The 20,547-nt window shown below is 29.4% G+C and overlaps 1 protein-coding gene across 1 annotated transcript in view; it reads left to right on the top strand.

Annotated features, from left to right (window-relative positions):
* The first annotated feature begins 1,193 nt into the window (after positions 1-1,193).
* Positions 1,194-20,547, top strand: part of LOC125498303 (cyanidin 3-O-glucoside 7-O-glucosyltransferase (acyl-glucose)-like) — a 54,967-nt gene continuing 35,613 nt past the window's right edge. The window contains exons 1-2 of the mRNA XM_048646385.2: positions 1,194-1,331; positions 16,809-16,872. Coding sequence (XP_048502342.2) covers positions 1,194-1,331; positions 16,809-16,872 — 202 coding nt within the window. The remainder of the gene's footprint in view (positions 1,332-16,808; positions 16,873-20,547) is intronic.

The following is a 20,547-nucleotide window of genomic DNA, read 5'->3' as shown; positions in this document are numbered from 1 at the left end:
CCTCGAGAGGAAAGTTGTCTCCCCCTGGGGCTCGACCACCGGCAATCACCGATTGTTGTCGAACCCTTCCCTTTTCCTTTTCCTTTCTAGTTTATATTCGCTAATATGTTAGTTTTAATAAGTTTCATCTTTGTGATGGTTGTTTTTCTCTATATGGGTTTTGCAGTCACCTTAGTTTGTTTTTTTATGTGTGGATCTAGGGATATAGATATGGAAGCTTCGTCTTGCATATTTGTAGAACTGGTAAACATCATTTTGAAGTTATGAAAAATTGTACTCTTTTGACGAAAATCAAGCATATGAAGATGAAGGTTAAATTCTACGTCATTATTACATTAAGATTTAACGATGTTGAGTCATGGTTGGAATATTACTGTATCATGACAACTGTCCTAATACGCCTAGAGTGGATGAAAACTTTCAGAATGATGTTTTAGATTATCTTTTATGTAACAATTGTTATTGTTATATATGCCATATGACGTTTTATTAATGATAATTTTTCCCTTTTCATTTAAAAAAAAGTTATAATTAATTGCAAAAAGGTAATATAAATTGGATCTCAACTATGAAAAAGTAATCCCAAATAGTAAATTAGGTCCTATATATGTACTTAACTCCTAAAACTACTCTAAAAATCAAGGTCTTCTTGCACCCAAATCCCAACAAAAAAAATCTGTCAAAAAAATACAAATAAAAGTCAAAGATTAAGGTATAAATATGGTATTAAAAAAAACATGGAACACACACCTTACTATTTAAAAAGCAATGCATGATCCTTTCATCCAATTAATTTAACTAATGATAACATTGAGACATGAGTTCTTTTGGCACTTGCGTCTCTCTTGCACCAACAAAAAAAATATATAGTAAGTAATAATCTATGTATATTTATGTAATACGTATTGAGTGCAGGATCATTTCATACAATGACTTTAACTTAAAGTAATATTGAAATTCTTGAATGGTTCTACTAAATGTCGTTGTTGGACACTTCCAATGTTAAGAAAAAAAAAAAGGAATGTTGGTGGACAGTAAGTAAGATTGAAAATCTTTTCTAATCATCTATAACTTCTATATATTATGGTGGTACCTAAATAAATTATTATGAAGCACCACAAAAACAAGTTTACAAGGCAAAATTCGAACAAAGTTGAATAATCATGTCTTTTACAACAAATTTTCCTCTATTAATGTCTTTTGTGATTGTACTAATAATATTATCAACGAATTTATTACTTCAACCTTCCACAATTGTTGTATCGTTGGAGTTTACAAGAGATGACTTCCCTTCCGATTTCATCTTCGGCTCTGGCACATCTGCTTACCAGGTTATATATTCATGCACCCTATTCTTTAATTTGTTTGATCAATCTAGCTCTAATGGTTTAATCGAAAAATATTTTGAGTGAATAAAAATTTCATTATTATTAGTGGAAGTCAATTTTTAATGCTTTTCTTTGTAATATAAGATTCCTTGGAAGAAGTTATAGAAAAAAGATATATAGTGGAGATAAGAATGGAAGATTTTAAAAACTTCGTCTAGATTTAATTTAAGCCCGTTCGACGCACGGTTGTGTTAATAAATAATAACGTTTTGTATTATAAACTTATATATTTGAAATTATTTCACTATATGTACATTATGTGAATATAATACTCCATGGAAGTATTTTTGTTATGTTCATTAAAACTTTTATATGTTTAATTTCTGTCCCATAATAATATAGTGCTTATTGTTGTGTCTTTAGATCAAAGTTTATATCTTTGACTAACTATTCTCTTTAATATATACAAAAAGAATACCCATGTTGGATCTTATTAGGTTCACCTTAACTCCTTAAGGCTTAAAGTGTACTTTCATAATATCTACTTTTTCAGTTGGTCCACCTACTTTGAGTTTAAAGTTAGGCACGATCCAAGCCCAATATTAAGAAGACAACATACCACCTTTTTTTTTTAATATAGTGACTAGTTTAATCTATTTAAGGACCAGTTTAATCTATTTCGTGACTAATTTAATTTATCCATTAACGACATTCTCTAACTCATTTAGTGACTAGTTTAATCCATTTAGTGAATAGTTTAATCCGTTCAGTAAGACTACAGAGTTATTTTTGAAATTGTTTGTTGTAGTTCGAAATCAAGAAAACAAAAGAAAGAGAAGAGAAGGGATGACTAGATGGTGTTAGGTTAGAGTGAAATGAAATGGGTTTGTTAAAAAATATTCAATATTGAATTCGTCTAATTTTATGTTAAAATTAGACCGCCTATTCTAATAATTTGTGCAACTTTTTATTGATACAAAATTGAAAATATTGAATGTTAAAGGGAGTATCTTGAAGACCATACAAAAAGGAAACAAGTATTATATAGAAACTAAAATAAATCACCTGGGTGATGCCCCGGATTTTCTTTGTACTACAATATAGTAGTTAAATGAGTCATCTCATACTCATTTAAAAAGTTCGTCTCATTCATTATATGGATTTCAAAAGTTTTCCATTCATATATCATCATTAATTTTGATTATAATCATTCATTTTGCAAAAAAAAATTATATTAAATATTATAATAAGTTAATCTATTGTTATGCTTGTATCACAAACCCGCAACAATAGATATTATAATATTTAATATAATTTTTTTTTGCAAAATTTTGGTGAGATTTAGCTAGTCTATTGTAAAATGCAATACTCAACTTATGGTTTTACTTATAAACTTTAAGCATAGTTACTCAAATTTTCCAACAGAAAAAAGTATGAAATTCTATGTTTTCCTTAATTAATTGTCAGCAAACTTACATCACTTAGCAAAATCATAGTACAATAATAAGTTACATCACTGAGCATGACATATTGTCCAAATCCGTACAGCTCAAGAAACCTAATGAAAAAAATCAAATCATAAAACACAAAAACCTTAAAATATCAAATAAATAAAAAACTCAATGTGGGGCGACTGAAATCTTAGAAAATCCGCCGTTTCTTCATTTTGTGCTACGACGAGGAAGAACGCCGTCAGTCTCTCGTCGAAGTTGGTCGAAGACGAAGAAAAACACACGACAAACAACAGCAGCGTGTTATGATTTCAAGCAAACAGCGATTTGGGTTTTATTATTTGTAAACTGAAATCGCAATTTTATATAATTTTAGTTTTTTTTTTTCAAATTACACTTGACATAGTTGACAAGGTGACATAACTTTTGATACATTATTATTTATGTTTAATTATGCAGTAAACTTTACATTTATTTGGACTCTTTATATTTGTTAACAATTTTTTTTTTACTCTTAGATTACAAAATTAATATCGTGAAAGAAAAAATGGTTAAACCGCAAATCAAACCCCACCAAACCGTTTTGCGCGGTTCGATTTGGGTAGGTTTGGGCAAAAGTACGGTGCAATTTGAGTTGGAAAAATGTCAAACAGTATCTTTGCGGTTTAGGTTGAAATATATCACAAACCGCACTACCCAAGCCGCGAACACACCTAGATATGACAGTGGGTAATGGACCCTACTCGGATCCGTGGATCCAGATCCATTTTTTACGGATCTGGATCCTCAAATTTTGGGCCTATGGATCCGGATAGGATTCGGATCCTCCTTGGAAAAAAAGGATTCGGACCGGTGCTAAATTATTATCCAGATCCGTTTACCCGTTTTTATAATTTTATAATTATTTAATATATAATAGTATTTGTTATTATATGTTATAATCTTTTAGAATTAGTTGTTTAATCTACAGTTTGATAATGAAATAGTTGTAAATGGTTATTTTTCAGAAACTAAATGTAATTCATGGTTGATATTAGATGACTTTATTGTTTAAAATCTTTAATTATTGTGAAAATTAAGATAATAATTGACAAGGATCCGTTTTAGATCCATTTAGGACCCGGATCCGTAAGATCCATACGGATCTGGATCCTCATTATTGTTAGAACTAGAAAAAGGGTGAAGAAGATGAATACTATGAAATACGAATCTTCTAGGCGTGTGTAGACACTTTCCCAAAAGCAATATTCCTACCCTATACTGAGCACGGGTTGCAAGGAATTCACTTTCGAGATACAAAGAAGAACAACAAATATCACGCTCGTTATGAGATTTGTCAAATTGAGTGAAAGGAATAAAATTTTGTAATGATGATGAACTTTTGATTTAATTCTTGTGCAAGAGAGAGAATCTGATTTTTCATCTCTTTTTTCATCATATGAGAATATTCATATATATACTAATGCTCAAGAGTTTCTGAAAACCGAAACCATACAATGACTAACCGTCATTAACTACGAAAACACGCAAAACCGCAGAAAAACAGAAGAATTTCGCGAGTCGAGATCAGTGTCGCGAGTCGCGACTGGGCGCCGTCGCGAGGTGCGACCCAGGTCGCGAGTCGCGAGCACTCAATCATCTTCTCGTTCCTTCTGCTTCGCGAACAGCACGCTGACGACATAGGTCGCGACTCGCGACCAAGTCCAAACCCTGCCTGCTGCTAGGTCGCGATGCTTGCTGCGACATTTGCGAGGTTTGCTGCGACTTGCATAGCATTGTATAATTCATGTATTTATTTGAGCAACGACACCATGACCAAGTTACTCACATAATACATCATGAAATAAACTAAACTCTATACTCTAAATCTCCAACAATCCTCCCCCATTTAGAGTATACTTAATAGTTATGTATAACTATATTATATACTCTAAATGGGGGAGGATTGTTGGAAATTTAGAGTATGAAGTTAGTTAATTTCATGATATATTGTTTGAGTAATTGGTAATGGTGTTATTACTCAAATAATATATGTTTGTTCAATGCTATATAGAATGAAGAAGAGCAATGTTTGTGTGAAGCCTCGCAAGCCTAGTACTCAAGCATTGTAGTGTTGTAGTTTATCGCACAAACACAAGGAAGACAGTGGCTGGTCGCGACTCACGACCTACGTCGCACCTCGCGACAGTGCTGGAAAGGACGAAGCAGGGCAGAAGCTTCTCGCGACTCGCGAGGGTGGTCGCACCTCGCGACTGGGCTTCGTCGCGACTCGCGATATCCTTATGTTTTTCCGCTGCTCTATGCGTGATTTCACGGTTTTGACGGTTTGTCAAATGTGGCGATTCAGTTTTCTGAAATAGTGTAGCATTGATATAAATATGAGCCCTCTCATATGATGAAAGAGAATGAGAAATATAATTCTCTCTATAGCATACAAACTTGAAAGGAAATTTTAACAAGTTCTTCATCTTCACAAATACTCACAAATTCATTTTCAATTTGATAGTGTTCATAGTAAGCGTGACCACTATTGTTTTTCTTCTTTGTATCTCGAAGGTGAATTCCGTGATACCCGTGCTTTACGAATAGGGTCGGAATATTACTTTTGGGAAAGTGATCCATGCCTAGAAGATTGTTCATCATTGTTCATCTTGTGACTCTTGTTCTTTTCGTAATTATTTCCAACAATTATTATTACCCAATGGATCCGGGTAGGATCTGGACCCTTGCCTAAAAAACGGATCTGGATCTGGATCCTAGATGACCCTGTCCAGATCCTACCCATTGCCATCTCTAAACACACCTAGATTCGCCACAATGTATACATTCATAATATCTGCTTTTTATATTTGTTTACTAATACCAAATAAAAAATATCGTTGGTCAAATGTACTTCTTAAAGATTGTGTAAAAAAACAACATAAACTATATTTTGAGATGGATGTAATAGAGATTAACCGTGATCTTTTCCATTCACTGGGCAAATATTATATACAGCCTATAATGAGATAAGTAAGGCTACAATTAAGAGGCCTAAATATAAGGTTGCCTATTATACAAGATATTGACATATAATCAAAGGATATTACATATATTTACATATATTATATTACTTACTAGAGATATATGAGTTTATTTATCTTTTTAAATATCAAACTAGTTATTTGTAACACCCCCAAATTTCTCTCTTTTGGAAAACTCATTTTAATATAAAACTCCTTGAGAAACTTGAGAGTATTACTGCCACGTGATAACGTTAAAGGCTTTAATACTAACTACTAACTGAACTTAAACTAATGCAGCGGAAATAACTTAAATAACTTCTCTTTATTAATATAAACTTTATTGTACAACTATATAACAATACAAATAAAGAAAATAAAACAACTCCTTGACTAATTATGATTCCTCACTAGCTCCCCATATGAAGTATGCATCAATCAACCTGTAAATTCTGCTCACCAAAAGGGTCATCACAGGGACAAAGCCATAAAACAAAAAAAACAAAACGCGTGTCAGTAAAAATACTGAGTACATGATATGCGGAATATTAAACACTTTATTTAATTAAACTTCTGAAATATTTAATTTCAAAAAACCTTTCTGGATACTTGATAATACTTGTATAACATAACTTTTGAAATATTTAATTTCGAAAAACCTTTCTAGATACTTGATAATACTTGTATAATATAAAGTATATAACTTCAATAAAACTCCTTTTTCCTTGCCTAGGTACCTTGCCTAAAGTGTGCACACCCCCCAAGTTTAGTATTCCTTACTGAGTCTATTACGAGGGGAACTACCTTGTCCACATGACTTATACAAAAAGTACATGGGTAAATAAATAATAGCTACCGTTCTTGCTAATAAATAACAAGCCGTGGCCTCTTTATAAATTGTGATCATAAAAGATCATTATACTAATAAAAATCCTTCTGAAATAATCCTCCTTTAAAAAGAATAATAATTCTTAAAACTTAGCCATATAAAGGCATAAATGAAATCATCTTGGAAAATTGTAATGATACATTAGATAATAAATTTTGTATTAATAACAAATAACACCACAAAGAAAAAACAAAAATTGACTAATCATGCGTGGGTGTTGACAATCCTTAGCTTGGAGAAACAAACTGACGCAATGTTGCAACTAAGGTCCAATTGTAGACTATGAAATCTCATATTAAACGTGACTTTACTAATAAATTTAAAAATCATACTATCAACTCATTGTAAGCTACTAATGATCATACAAAAACTCAAAGAAGTTCATAATAACTCGTAACGTTTAAAAATCAACTTCATAAAACAGATGTTTCAATTCAGAAAAACAAGTCTAAAACATTATACTACCTATGTAAATAACATTTAAAGATCTACGTATACACGCACCTTGAATAATTATAACTATCAGGGAGAAGAGAAAAGGTAGGCTAAGAGGGAGAGAGAGTTTAAACTTGAGAAAAGAGATTTATTTCTCAAATTTGGTGTGAAGAATATGATGGGTGGAGACCCTATTTTACTAGTTGGGTAAATAAGATAAGAATAGGAATAGGAACTAAAAGATAGATTTTTGAGAAAAAGATAATTCTTTTAGCTAGAATAAATTATCTTTTATGATAATATAGCTAGAATAGAGGAATATTCCACAAGATAAATAGTCTAGATGCTTAATTAACCAAAAGATAAAAGAAACAAAGTAACTAAAAGATAAATAAACAAATTTAACCAAAAGATAACACAACCACAATAACCAATTTGGATGCAACTCACTGACGTGAGTTTGCACCGAATTTGGTTAGTTGAGATTTTTTTATTTTTTATTTTTCTTTTAATAAACCTTTTTGTAAATTCTTTTTGAAATGATTTTTAAAGTATTTTTAGTTTTATTTTGAACAAACTACTTGAATATAAAACTTAGGAAGGTTAGGCCCAAAATTCATTTGGCTAAAATTTTGTTTTAAAATACCCAAAACCTTTCTTATAAAAGCCTTTCTAATAAATAATAATCCTTTTTAGTAAATAAAACCTTTTTCAAAAACTAAAACTTTTATAAAAATATAAATAATAACTTATAATAAAATACGGAGTATTACAGACTACCCCCCTTAAAAGAAGTTTCGTCCTCGAAACTTGAAGCGAGCAAGTAAGAAATAAAGCAAGTAAGTAACATAAATACCAAAAAATTTCTATTAAAGTAAGTTGGCTCACTTAATAACTCATAAAATAAGTCAAAATTAGGTCAAAATAGTGTTTTAAGTTAAAAGCGCGAAACTCTATCGCATTCTACCCCTCTTAAAAGGAGTTACGCCCCCGTAACTCGCTAAGGCTTAAAACTTGACTTAAAATTATTTAACAACTTTATAATACAAAACAATACAAAAATCGTTGTTGGAAAAGTAATAGTAAAATCACTTGAGAGACAACACTTTCAAAAATAACTTTTAAACTTTAAAAAGAATAGCCTCTATTTCAAGGTATTAATAATATAAATAAATGCCTTCAATTCAATAATAAATCAACATAATAAATAAAGTACTTGAATAAGTACAAAAGGGTATAGTTTATGACAAACTGAAAATTTTCTAAAACTTGAGTAGGAAAATTTTTCAAATTCTTGAAATAAATAATTACATACTGATACTAAAGATAAGTTTTGTAGGAACACTATTTGAGAAAACACTAATATATTATCAAAATACTATAATATAGTGAGAACAAAAGAACTTTATAAAACCTTTCGTAAGCTTTACTCGAAAATACAATATTCAAACAACTTTTTTCTTTTGTTTGTAAAATACGTTTGTTTTCTCCTCAAAATTTAATGAGCTTCACAAAACTCATGAAGGTATCACAAAGAATACCATAAAAAAAAAATTACCCTTGATCCTACTTGATTAATCAAAATCAAATCAATTCATCATTACTCACAAGCAGCAAAACTTGTTAGTATATATACTAACACAATATATAATTGAAGAAAAAAAGAATTTCTTATTTAGATCCTCAAAACTAAAACTCCTCGAAATTCATCTTCAAGATCTTCTTAAAGCACCACAATTAATATTCTAAAAAAAATAAACAGTACTCAACTATAACTTGAGATAGTAATAAAAATCCTTTTCTGAAAATTCACACAATCTTCACTTCAATAAAATTAACTCTTCACATAATATAATCTCAATGCTTAAATCCATAATAATAAAATACGACTATTCTTTCCAAAATCAAACCTTGATTGACTAGTTTCTTCCCTTTTCTCTTTTTAGCTCCAGATTTCTCCCAAAATAATTATTTTCTTCTATTATTAGAGTCACTTATTTCAATAAGTGATATACCTAATCCTTATAATCACTCTATCTTTCATATTGCCAAAACAACATTATACATATCATTCAAGCAGAAGTTTAAGACTACTCCAAAAAATAATACTCCTCTTGACCTCAATAATCCTCAAAATCAACTTAGAATACATTTAGAGAATTCTAGTATCTTACTTCACCTTTAAACAAAATGATCTAAGGAACCTGCTAAAGTTCAAATATGGTCTTACTTCGTACTTTCTTTGCTTAACTATAACAAGATAACTCCTTTGTGATTCAGCATAGGGAAAATTCCTTAATTAAATCCAGCTTCAATATGGTATCTCATAACCTATAAGGTCCTCATAATATTCTTATTTGTCACCTTTCAAAGGTTATCTCTATATCATTGCTAAGATGGTGTTGACTATATCCATAAAAAAATATATAACTTATCAAATCTTAATAATTCCTCCAAGATGGTATAAACCATTGACCTCCTACTTGTTTCCACAAATTATGAAATTTCTCTTCCTTACTCATTCACTAAACATTAAAGATCATCCAACTACATAAAACTTCAAATGACTAATTTTCACAATTCTTAGCACATAACATAATGTATTGCCTTCTTCACTCCTACTAAAAAATAACTACTAAACTTCTTTCCTTCAAAGGAATAAACTAGAACAATTTTCACCTTTAATGATCTCAAATAGTCAACTTGGCTTACTTTGAACTCATAGGTTCTCCTAACACTTATAAATACACAGAAATAAACATACTGATGCTTTACACAATGTATATAAATCACTTTACATGAATTAGATCACATGCATACATGTCACATAAGACATTAAATAACCAAGTTCATCTCATAGAAATATACATGCCAAAAAAAAAATATCGTAAGAGATATAATCTCATAACTTGCAAGTACTTCTTAATAACATATCATGAAAGACAGAATAATAATCAATTCTTAAATAATAAACTCTTCTTTCTTTTGCTTATGAAAAATACGAAGATTTTTCATATTAACTTGACAATAAGTCAAACTTCCTTAAAATATATTCAAAATAATAATTTACAAATAAAACAATAAGCACTAAACAATTCTTTTAAAAAATTCAATACTTAATAAAAAAATTCCAGCTTTATAATTCGAATAAATATATATAGATTTATAAGAAAAATACGGATTGTATGTTGAAATTATAGTCAAAATAAAAATAACATTTGAACTATAATTTAAATGAATCGAAAAATATTTGAAATTCCTAATAAAAAAATATTGTCTGATATTCTTGAAAAATACATATATATATATATGACCAAAAGAGTTGTTTATTTGAATACTAGGCTTAGTGTATGAATAATTAGTCGAGTGAGTTCCCAGGAAAGAGAGGTGCGGCACAAACGGCCAACTTAAGTACCAAGTCTTTCCTTAGCCAGAACTTTCCTCAGAAAAATAAATCCACATACTTATTCCGTTCTTCAAAATATAAATCAGAAAATATTTATACTTGAAAATATAAGTATTTATTTGCTTAAAAGAAAGAAGTATTTTTTTTTCCACATAATATAAAATGTAAAAAAAAAGCAAAAAATGCGAAACTCTAGCTTATATGCCCTTCCTAGATCTACCCATACTCTCATTGACTGTTTATTTTATTTTCAAAAAGAACCCGGAAAACTGATACCACTTTGTAACACCCCCAAATTTCTCTCTTTTGGAAAACTCATTTTAATATAAAACTCCTTGAGAAACTTGAGAGTATTACGCCACGTGATAACGTTAAAGGCTTTAATACTAACTACTAACTGAACTTTAAACTAATGCAGCGGAAATAACTTAAATAACTTCTCTTTATTAATATAAACTTTATTGTACAACTATATAACAATACAAATAAAGAAAATAAAATAACAACTCCTTGACTAATTATGATTCCTCACTAGCTCCCCCATATGAAGTATGCATCAATCAACCTGTAAATTCTGCTCACCAAAAGGGTCATCACAGGGACAAAGCCATAAACAAAACAAAACAAAACGCGTGTCAGTAAAAATACTGAGTACATGTATATGCGGAATATTAAACACTTTATTTAATTAAACTTTGAAATATTTAATTTCAAAAAACCTTTCTGGATACTTGATAATACTTGTATAACATAACTTTTGAAATATTTAATTTCGAAAAACCTTTCTAGATACTTGATAATACTTGTATAATATAAAGTATATAACTTCAATAAAACTCCTTTTTCCTTGCCTAGGTACCTTGCCTAAAGTGTGCACACCCCCAAGTTTAGTATTCCTTACTGAGTCTATTACGAGGGGAACTACCTTGTCCACATGACTTATACAAAAAGTACATGGGTAAATAATATAATAGCTACCGTTCTTGCTAATAAATAACAAGCCGTGGCCTCTTTATAAATTGTGATCATAAAAGATCATATATCTAAATAAAAATCCTTCTGAAATAATCCTCCTTTAAAAAGAATAATAATTCTTAAAACTTAGCCATATAAAGGCATAAATGAAATCATCTTGGAAAATTGTAATGATACATTAGATAATAAATTTTGTATTAATAACAAATACACCACAAAGAAAAAACAAAAATTGACTAATCATGCGTGGGTGTTGACAATCCTTAGCTTGGAGAAACAAACTGACGCAATGTTGCAACTAAGGTCCAATTGTAGACTATGAAATCTCATATTAAACGTGACTTTACTAATAAATTTAAAAATCATACTATCAACTCATTGTAAGCTACTAATGATCATACAAAAACTCAAAGAAGTTCATAATAACTCGTAACGTTTAAAAATCAACTTCATAAAACAGATGTTTCAATTCAGAAAAACAAGTCTAAAACATTATACTACCTATGTAAATAACATTTAAAGATCTACGTATACACGCACCTTGAATAATTATAACTATCAGGGAGAAGAGAAAAGGTAGGCTAAGAGGGAGAGAGAGTTTAAACTTGAGAAAAGAGATTTATTTCTCAAATTTGGTGTGAAGAATATGATGGGTGGAGACCCCATTTATACTAGTTGGGTAAATAAGATAAGAATAGGAATAGGAACTAAAAGATAGATTTTTGAGAAAAAGATAATTCTTTTAGCTAGAATAAATTATCTTTTATGATAATATAGCTAGAATAGAGGAATATTCCACAAGATAAATAGTCTAGATGCTTAATTAACCAAAAGATAAAAGAAACAAAGTAACTAAAAGATAAATAAAACAAATTTAACCAAAGATAACACAACCACAATAACCAATTTGGATGCAACTCACTGACGTGAGTTTGCACCGAATTTGGTTAGTTGAGGATTTTTTTATTTTTTATTTTTCTTTTAATAAACCTTTTTGTAAATTCTTTTTGAAATGATTTTTAAAGTATTTTTAGTTTTATTTTGAACAAACTACTTGAATATAAAACTTAGGAAGGTTAGGCCCAAAATTCATTTGGGCTAAAATTTTGTTTTAAAATACCCAAAACCTTTCTTATAAAAGCCTTTCTAATAAATAATAATCCTTTTTAGTAAATAAAACCTTTTTCAAAAACTAAAACTTTTATAAAAATATAAATAATAACTTATAATAAAATACGGAGTATTACATTATTAGGCCCAGATCATTCTCCGAGTAAGAAAAAAATTCATTTATTAATATAACTAGTTTTCCACCCGTGCAAAAATGCACGGAAAGTTTACTTTTTTTTTTATTTAATTTTGTATATCAAATAAGAATGTGTATATATTATGTTATACATGGTAAAACACTCGCATATAGCATTTATTGAAGAGGAAACACGCACGAAAAAACCCTTTATCTCAACAAAGTGAATGAACCTCACAAATGAATTATTAATTGACAGTATTTTAAAAGTTTGAACCACGTCTTTGTACTATACATTTGTGGTGACATTTGAGTTTTCACGTTCTTTATCAGCTATTAATGTTTTCCAAACCCTTTTTGCTAATAACTCTTGATATGACAATATATATTTAAAATTATATAATACGTCCCTTGAAATCATGGTGTATCTATATTTATATAAATATGTAATGAAATAGTATAAACATAAAAGTAGAGCAGGCAACCAGCAAGTTGGCTGCCAATCAGTTCAGGTTTGGTTGGATTTGCTTTCGGGTTTACTAAACATTTAATAAACAGGTTGAAATACTCAATTCTGACCCGACCTATATGATAAACAAATTACCCGCTTAACCCATTTAATCATAATTATTATTATACAAAAAATTAATTATTTTCTTAAAAATATATATAAGAGAGTTCACTGTTGAAAAGTATGCATGTTTAATATTTCTTATAATAATTATGACCAATTTTAGCAATATTTACTTTTTTAACCAAATTTTAGATTTATCAATATATTTTTCGAGAATTTTCTACATATATGTAAGTTAATAAAGTCAAAGCCATGTCAATTTTGAGTCGAAAATGTCAAACTCAACCTGTTTAATCAATGGGTTAGAAAATCGATCAAAGTTCCAACCCTAACCTGCTTATTTTGGGTTAGGTTCGGGTCGTATTTTGTATTGAGTTAGCTTTTGCAAACCCTACATGAAGTAGTGACATTATAATTTACGCTGTATAGTAAATGTAAATTAACAAAAAAAATTAAAGAGAAAATACATTTTTCAATTTAGTTTATTAAAGAAATAACATGTAACTCATCTTATCAAATACTGTAGACAATAAATTTCATGTATATTGTAATATATAAATGAAATATATATTGTAATGTATAAATTTTTCTTCTAATATATACCTAAGAAATGAATATAGAAATATCAGTTATTAATGTTCTTCAAACCCTTTTTGCTAATAACTCTTGATATGACAATATATATTTAAAATTATATAATACGTCCCTTGAAATCATGGTGTATATATTTATATAAATATGTAATGAAATAGTATAAACATAAAAGTAGAGCAGGCAACCAAGTTGGGCTGGCAATCAGTTCAGGTTTGGTTGGATTTGCGTTCGGGTTTACTAAACATTTAATAAACAGGTTGAAATACTCAACCCTGACCCGACCTATTTGATAAACGAATTACCCGTTTAACCCATTTAATCATAATTATTATTATACAAAAAATTTCATGTATATTTTAATACTACCTCCGTTTCTTTTTAATTGTTACACTTTGACATTTTACACTATTGACAAATTGCAGTTTGACCCTCTTTTGTGATTTATATGTGAATAAAAACATAGTCATGTGGGATCTTGTTAGATTCATATTAGTATGTATTTTATTAATATGTAGTTTTTATATTTTTTACAAATACAAAATTGGAGATATAAAGGCTCAAAGTAGTGCATCGGCATGCGTGAAAAGTGTAAGTGTAACAATTAAAAAGAAAAAGAGGTAGTATATAGATGAAATATATATTGTAATAATGTATAAATTTTCTTCTAATATATACCTAAGAAATGAATATAGAAATATCCTACACGATATTATGATCTTGTAATTAGAATCGTATAAATTAAAATGGGTTTAATCTTAAACAAAAGAACTAAATGAGCTTGTTATCTAAAATGATATGATATTGTATTGAGAATAGTCTAAAATTGGCTTACAACTCGTGCAATGCACTATACTGAAATATAAATTATCTATAATAATCAGTATTATTGTTATCATTATCCATATAAATGATTAAATGGTACTAAGTTAAAAGCGCATACATTGCTTAGGTTAATTTAATTAACTTTAAGTAACATTTAGTGGTCAAACTTATTCAAACTCGCTTTAAGCTCACATAAATTTTCTTACAATGAATCTAATTGTTTATATCAATATTGTTACATATTAAAAAAAATATTTATTCCCCCTAGATAGCATGATTTTCATTTGCGGGTCAGCAAAATATGTACTGATAATTAATATTAATAACATATATCTAAGAAAAAATATGAAAACCCAAAATATTTCAATTTAAAAATTGAATATTTTGTGATATTTACATTAGAATCATGAAGTAATCGATCATACACAACTAAATATTGAAATAATTTAAGAAAGATATAAATGAGAAATAAAAGATTAGATGGCTTTTAAAATTCGTTACCATTGACTTGCGAAATAATTTACATCTTGACTATTTGAGAAATAATTTATATTAAGATTATCTGGACCCGTGCATAATGCACATGGATTTTTCTTAGTTCTCAAATAGTTTTTTTTATTCCAAAATTATTAAAATGACTACATTTAAAATTGAAAGATTATAAATTGAAAATTTATATTTCATGATATAATCTTTTCATTAGGGCTGTCAAAATTAAAGTTGATCCAATATGATAACCCGACTTGAATCTAACCTGAAAATTTCGGATTCGGGTTAAAATTTTTGACCTGAAAAAAAAAGATGGGTCAGCCCAACCCGACCAGAAAAAATAATGGGTTATGTTCAGGTTGAATTTTTGAACCTCAAAACAACCCGAATAATCTGACTTTGAAGTGGGGTCAAATTCAAGGCAGGCCAACCTATGTTTATCTAACTTGTATTAGACCAAACTCGTTTCTTGAATATTCTAAATTTGATTAAGTTGGCATTTGAATTCAAGACTCACTCAATATGTTGAATTATTGCAATGATTAAAATTTGAAGTCAGGTCGTTTTGGGTTGGTTTCGGGTCAACCTGAAATCGAAAAGGTTGGGTTCAAATTCTAATTTTCGACCTAAAATCATAATCAAGTCAAGTTTGGATTAGGGGTAAGTGACCCGAAATAGAAATCAAGTGAACTTGAAATTAATCCAATTAACTCGAACTTATTGCTATCCCTACATTATTAATATACACAAATGACACATAAAGATAATTATTGTATACTACAATAATATCTAATAATAATGCACTCTACTGGAGTAATAATTAAGCAATATAAAAAGTTGTGAAAATTATCAATCTCGCAACTCCAAAATAAATTGTCTACATTATAAATCAAAATCTACGACTACGGGTAAGTTACATAAATGGTAATGTAAAATGGTAAGTTTATTATTAGTTGGCAACTGTGTCGGAATTATACACGCACTAATATGATTGTAAATCACTTCCATTTGTTGAGTTAAACTTACCAAATTTATAGGATTGTAATTGATCCATTTTACACGTGGCACTAAAAAAATGAGAATAAGTATAGTGATGACATGTGGCAAAATGAGTAATAGCTTGACACATAGGCAATTTTAACTTTGCTTTATATATATATATAGATACTTTATGATAATAACACTAAATATAACCTAGTCTAGTGATTAAGACTTTAGTATATGTATTTGAGATCTCGAGATCAAACTCTACGAAAATAATATATTTGTATAGATAATACTGAGTGTTTTTCCTTTCAATTGCACACAACCAATGTCATTATTCATTTACTGATCTTACATGCACGCAATGCGTGCGAACGCATGATAACAAATAAAGTAGAAAAAATAAAATTAATTGGATAGAAAAACTATCTTTACATTTTATTTTCTCAAAAAACTGATGTTGAGTTTAAATGTCCTACTTCCCCCTTGTTCAAATGAAACAGTTAGTTACCATCTTTCTTTCTTTTTTCTTTTTTTCCTTTTTCTATTTTTTGGTGTCCTCCATGTGTTGCCTTATATAATAGAGATTTGTGTGTCTTTCAAACAAACGCAGGTTGAGGGGGCAGCTTCCGAGGATGGAAGGACTTCGAGCGTATTTGATACATTGTCACTTGGCAGTTAGTTTTTGATCTCCCTATAACATTAGTCGACCTAAATTAAGGGTTTTCCAACTGAAGAATGAAGATTGATATATTTATCTATTAGATATACTATCTATTAGAATTACACAATTAAAAATTAATTAACTTTAATGAGTTGTACTTTACTAATTATTATTCTCTCCGTCTTATAATATAGTGCTTATTTTTTTCTTTTTATGGAAATTAAGAAGATGGGAGGGAGTAGTAGGATTCTCAAAAAAAATAATTAATAAAGTACTTTTATCTTGGAACTACTCCATTTATTTTCATTTTCCTTCAAAAAAAATCAAAAGTAATAAAAGTTTGCAAAACAATAAATAGTAGCACATATTTTGAAAACAAGGTAGGAAAACTTTGAGAAGTTTGTGTAAAAATTGAGGATAATTTAGTCAAAATAAATTAATAAAAATTGAAGTAGACACGATATTTTGGGACACCAAAATGAAATATAAGCACTATATTATGAGATAGAGGAAGTAATGTTTATTTCTAGTGGGTGGATCATCCTCTGGGTAGACAATTTTTTTTCCTTTCCAAAATAAAAAAAAGAAGTCATGTACTCCTTCCGGTCTTTATTACTTTACCCCTTTCTTTTGCACAAAGTTTTAGGAGAAATAATATTGTGGGTCATAGAAACAACGAGAAACTATTATCTATACAAATATATTAAAAGGCGTGTAAAAGAAAGTCTATGTGTCACGTGACACTCTCCTCAAATTTCTAATGTAAATGTGTTCAGGTTTATATGCAAATATTTTTTAAAAAAAATATTTAAGTGCAAGGTATCAAACACGTGACCTTTGAAATGAAAAGTAAGAGCTTAAGCATCAATACACTATAATTTTGTTGTCTAATGTTTCAAATAAAATATCACTAGTGGAAAAATGAAGAAGGGCTGCGCTAAAAAAGGCATGTAGGGCTGCGCTTTTTGACAGCAGCCCTTTCAGTAGCAGCCCTTCACTTTTTAAGTAGGGCTGCGCTAGAAAAGCGCAACCCTTAAGCTAGAAGGGCTGCGCTAGTTAGGAAAAAGCGCAGCCCTTCTAGCCCAGAAGGGCTGCGCTAGTTAAGAAAAAGCGCAGCCCTTCTGGGCTAAAGGGCTGCGCTTTTTCCTAACAGCGCAGCCCTTCCTACCAAAAAAAAAATAAAAAAATAAAAAAAAAATTTTTGTCATTTTTTTACTCATAATCTCACATTTTCTGAAATTAAACAGAAGAGAAGAGAAACGAAACGAAAATACTAAACCCAAAACAATAAAAAGAATGAAACGAAAATGAAAAAAAGGAACAAAAACTAATATACAAAGAGAAGTATACAAGAACATTAATCAAAACAAAGATGAAAATAGAAGAAAATTATATAGAAAGAGAAGTATACAAGAACATTAATCAAAATAAACAAAGAGAAGCATACAAGAATAACATTAATCAAAATAAACAAAGAGAAGTATACAAGAACATAGAGAAGTATACAAGAACATAATCAAAACATATAAACAAAGAGAAGTATACAAGAACATTAATCAAAACATATAAACAAAGAGAAGTATACAAGAACATTATAGATCTGAAAATACAAGAACTACAACCTAATAATGTTTAAATACATAAAACAAAACCCAAATACATAATTTAAGGAAAAAAAAAATTTCGGAAAAACTTAAAATGGGTATTTGGAGGCTTAAACGAACTCGGATGGCTTAAAACAAAACCTAATAATGTTTAAATACATAAAACAAAACCCAAATACATAATTTAATGTTTGACTCGTTGGCTCGTTCCGCTTCCGAAAAGGTATCACAATAGGCAATCGGACTCCGTCGCCATGTTTAGTGCAAATCATTTCAAGGTTTTTGTCGCAAATGTTTATGGGAGATTTTAGAGAGAAGAGAGGATGAGAGAGAAGAGAGGATGAGAGAGAAGGAGGAAAGGAATAATGAGGGACGTGAGAGATGAGAGAGAATGAGGGATAATATATTAGACAAATCCCCGCTCAATATTTCAAAGCCCGCGATTCCGAAATTTCAAATTTTTTCAGGAAGGGCTGCGCTTATTTAAAAAAGCGCAGCCCTACTAAGAAGAAGGGCTGCGCTTTTTAAAAAAGCGCAGCCCTTCACTTAGTAGGGCTGCGCTTTTTTAAATAAGCGCAGCCCTTCTGCTTAGTAAGGCTGCGCTTTTTTAAATAAGCGCAGCCCTTCACTAGTAGGGCTGCGCTTTTACGAAAAGCGCAGCCCTTCCTGCGCAGCCCTTTATGTTTTTTCCCCTAGTGTATGATGAAGTCTTGTAATAATTATAATTAACTAAATAAATTTAAACAAGTATATACATCTCTAACACTCTTATTACATAATTTACAAGAGAATATTGATGCCATATTCTCTTACCACAATTCCTTTTAAGATATTGTTTTCAAACTTAAACCTTTCAATTTTTTTACTTATCAGGTCGTGAGATGAGTTTTTCAATTTCTTAATGAACAAAAAATATGAAAAGTAGCAAAATAAATTATGAAATTTAAAAATAATAACATATTTGTTTATTGCCCCAAGGCATCGCTCGGGAAAAAAACTAGTTTTATATTAAAGTTGAATGTATGTATGATGAAAAGTTAGTGGTCTCATTACAAAAAGAAAAACAAAACGAAGAAGTAAACTAGTAAGGGACATCCCAAAAAGGAATACGGGTAAACTAATAATAAAGACCGAAGAGAGTATTTTTTTACTCCTTGTGTCCCATAATATAAGTCCCTTTTCTTTTTAAAGTGTCCCAAAATAAGCGTCTTGTTTCTATTTTCAATCAATAATTGTGCCGAAAATACCCTCATGAAAATAATTTAATTCACAAAAAAATCCTATAATTTCAGCTTTCAATGCACTATTATTAATGATAAAATAAAATATTTTACTCCATTGAACTTTTCTACACATTAACCCATGTAACATTAATGTTCAGTTTTTCTTTTTTGTTAAAAAGAAAAAAAATAATGTAGGTGTTTTCCTATAAAAATGATATTTTTTATTAAAATAAAATAAATTTTCACTTTACCTTGATTTTCGTAGAAAAATGAAATCAGAACTTATCTCTATTATATAAGGGAAGGGGGGAGCAATGGTGTCCTTTTTCGAAATGCCTATTCCCCCCCCCCCCTTGGCCTTTCTAAATTACAAAAGGAAGGTCAAAATCAAAATCGACACTCAAAGAAAACTACCGAAAATTAATTTACAACACTCACTCACAAATCACTTAAAAGAAAAAACTTTACAAATCACTCATACAATATTGACAAAGTCACGTTATAAAACTCACGCAAGTCACTCAAATAATCAGGAAACTTTATTAAAACTTAAAGTTAATATACAAACTAAAACTAATAATGTAGAACGTCAATACATGTAAGAATATTTACAAAAATTTACTTACAAATCACTATTCTCAAGAACCATTCACAATTAATGGTGATAAAAAATAGAGGTGTATTTGTAGTGAAATCAGAATTTAGAAGTTAGACAAGGAAAAAAGTTATTTACTTTTTTAGAGTGTTTCCTATATATAATGAAACTTTTATATATATTTGGACCTTTCTTTTTCTATTATATAATAGCGATTAATTATCAAGGTAAAAAAGGTTTAAGTAAAATATCATTCAAGAATTAAA

This window comes from Beta vulgaris, chromosome 6 (genome assembly GCF_026745355.1).
Source record: "Beta vulgaris subsp. vulgaris cultivar EL10 chromosome 6, EL10.2, whole genome shotgun sequence".
Taxonomy (NCBI): domain Eukaryota; kingdom Viridiplantae; phylum Streptophyta; class Magnoliopsida; order Caryophyllales; family Amaranthaceae; genus Beta; species Beta vulgaris.
This window is presented reverse-complemented; position numbering and strand designations above follow the sequence as displayed.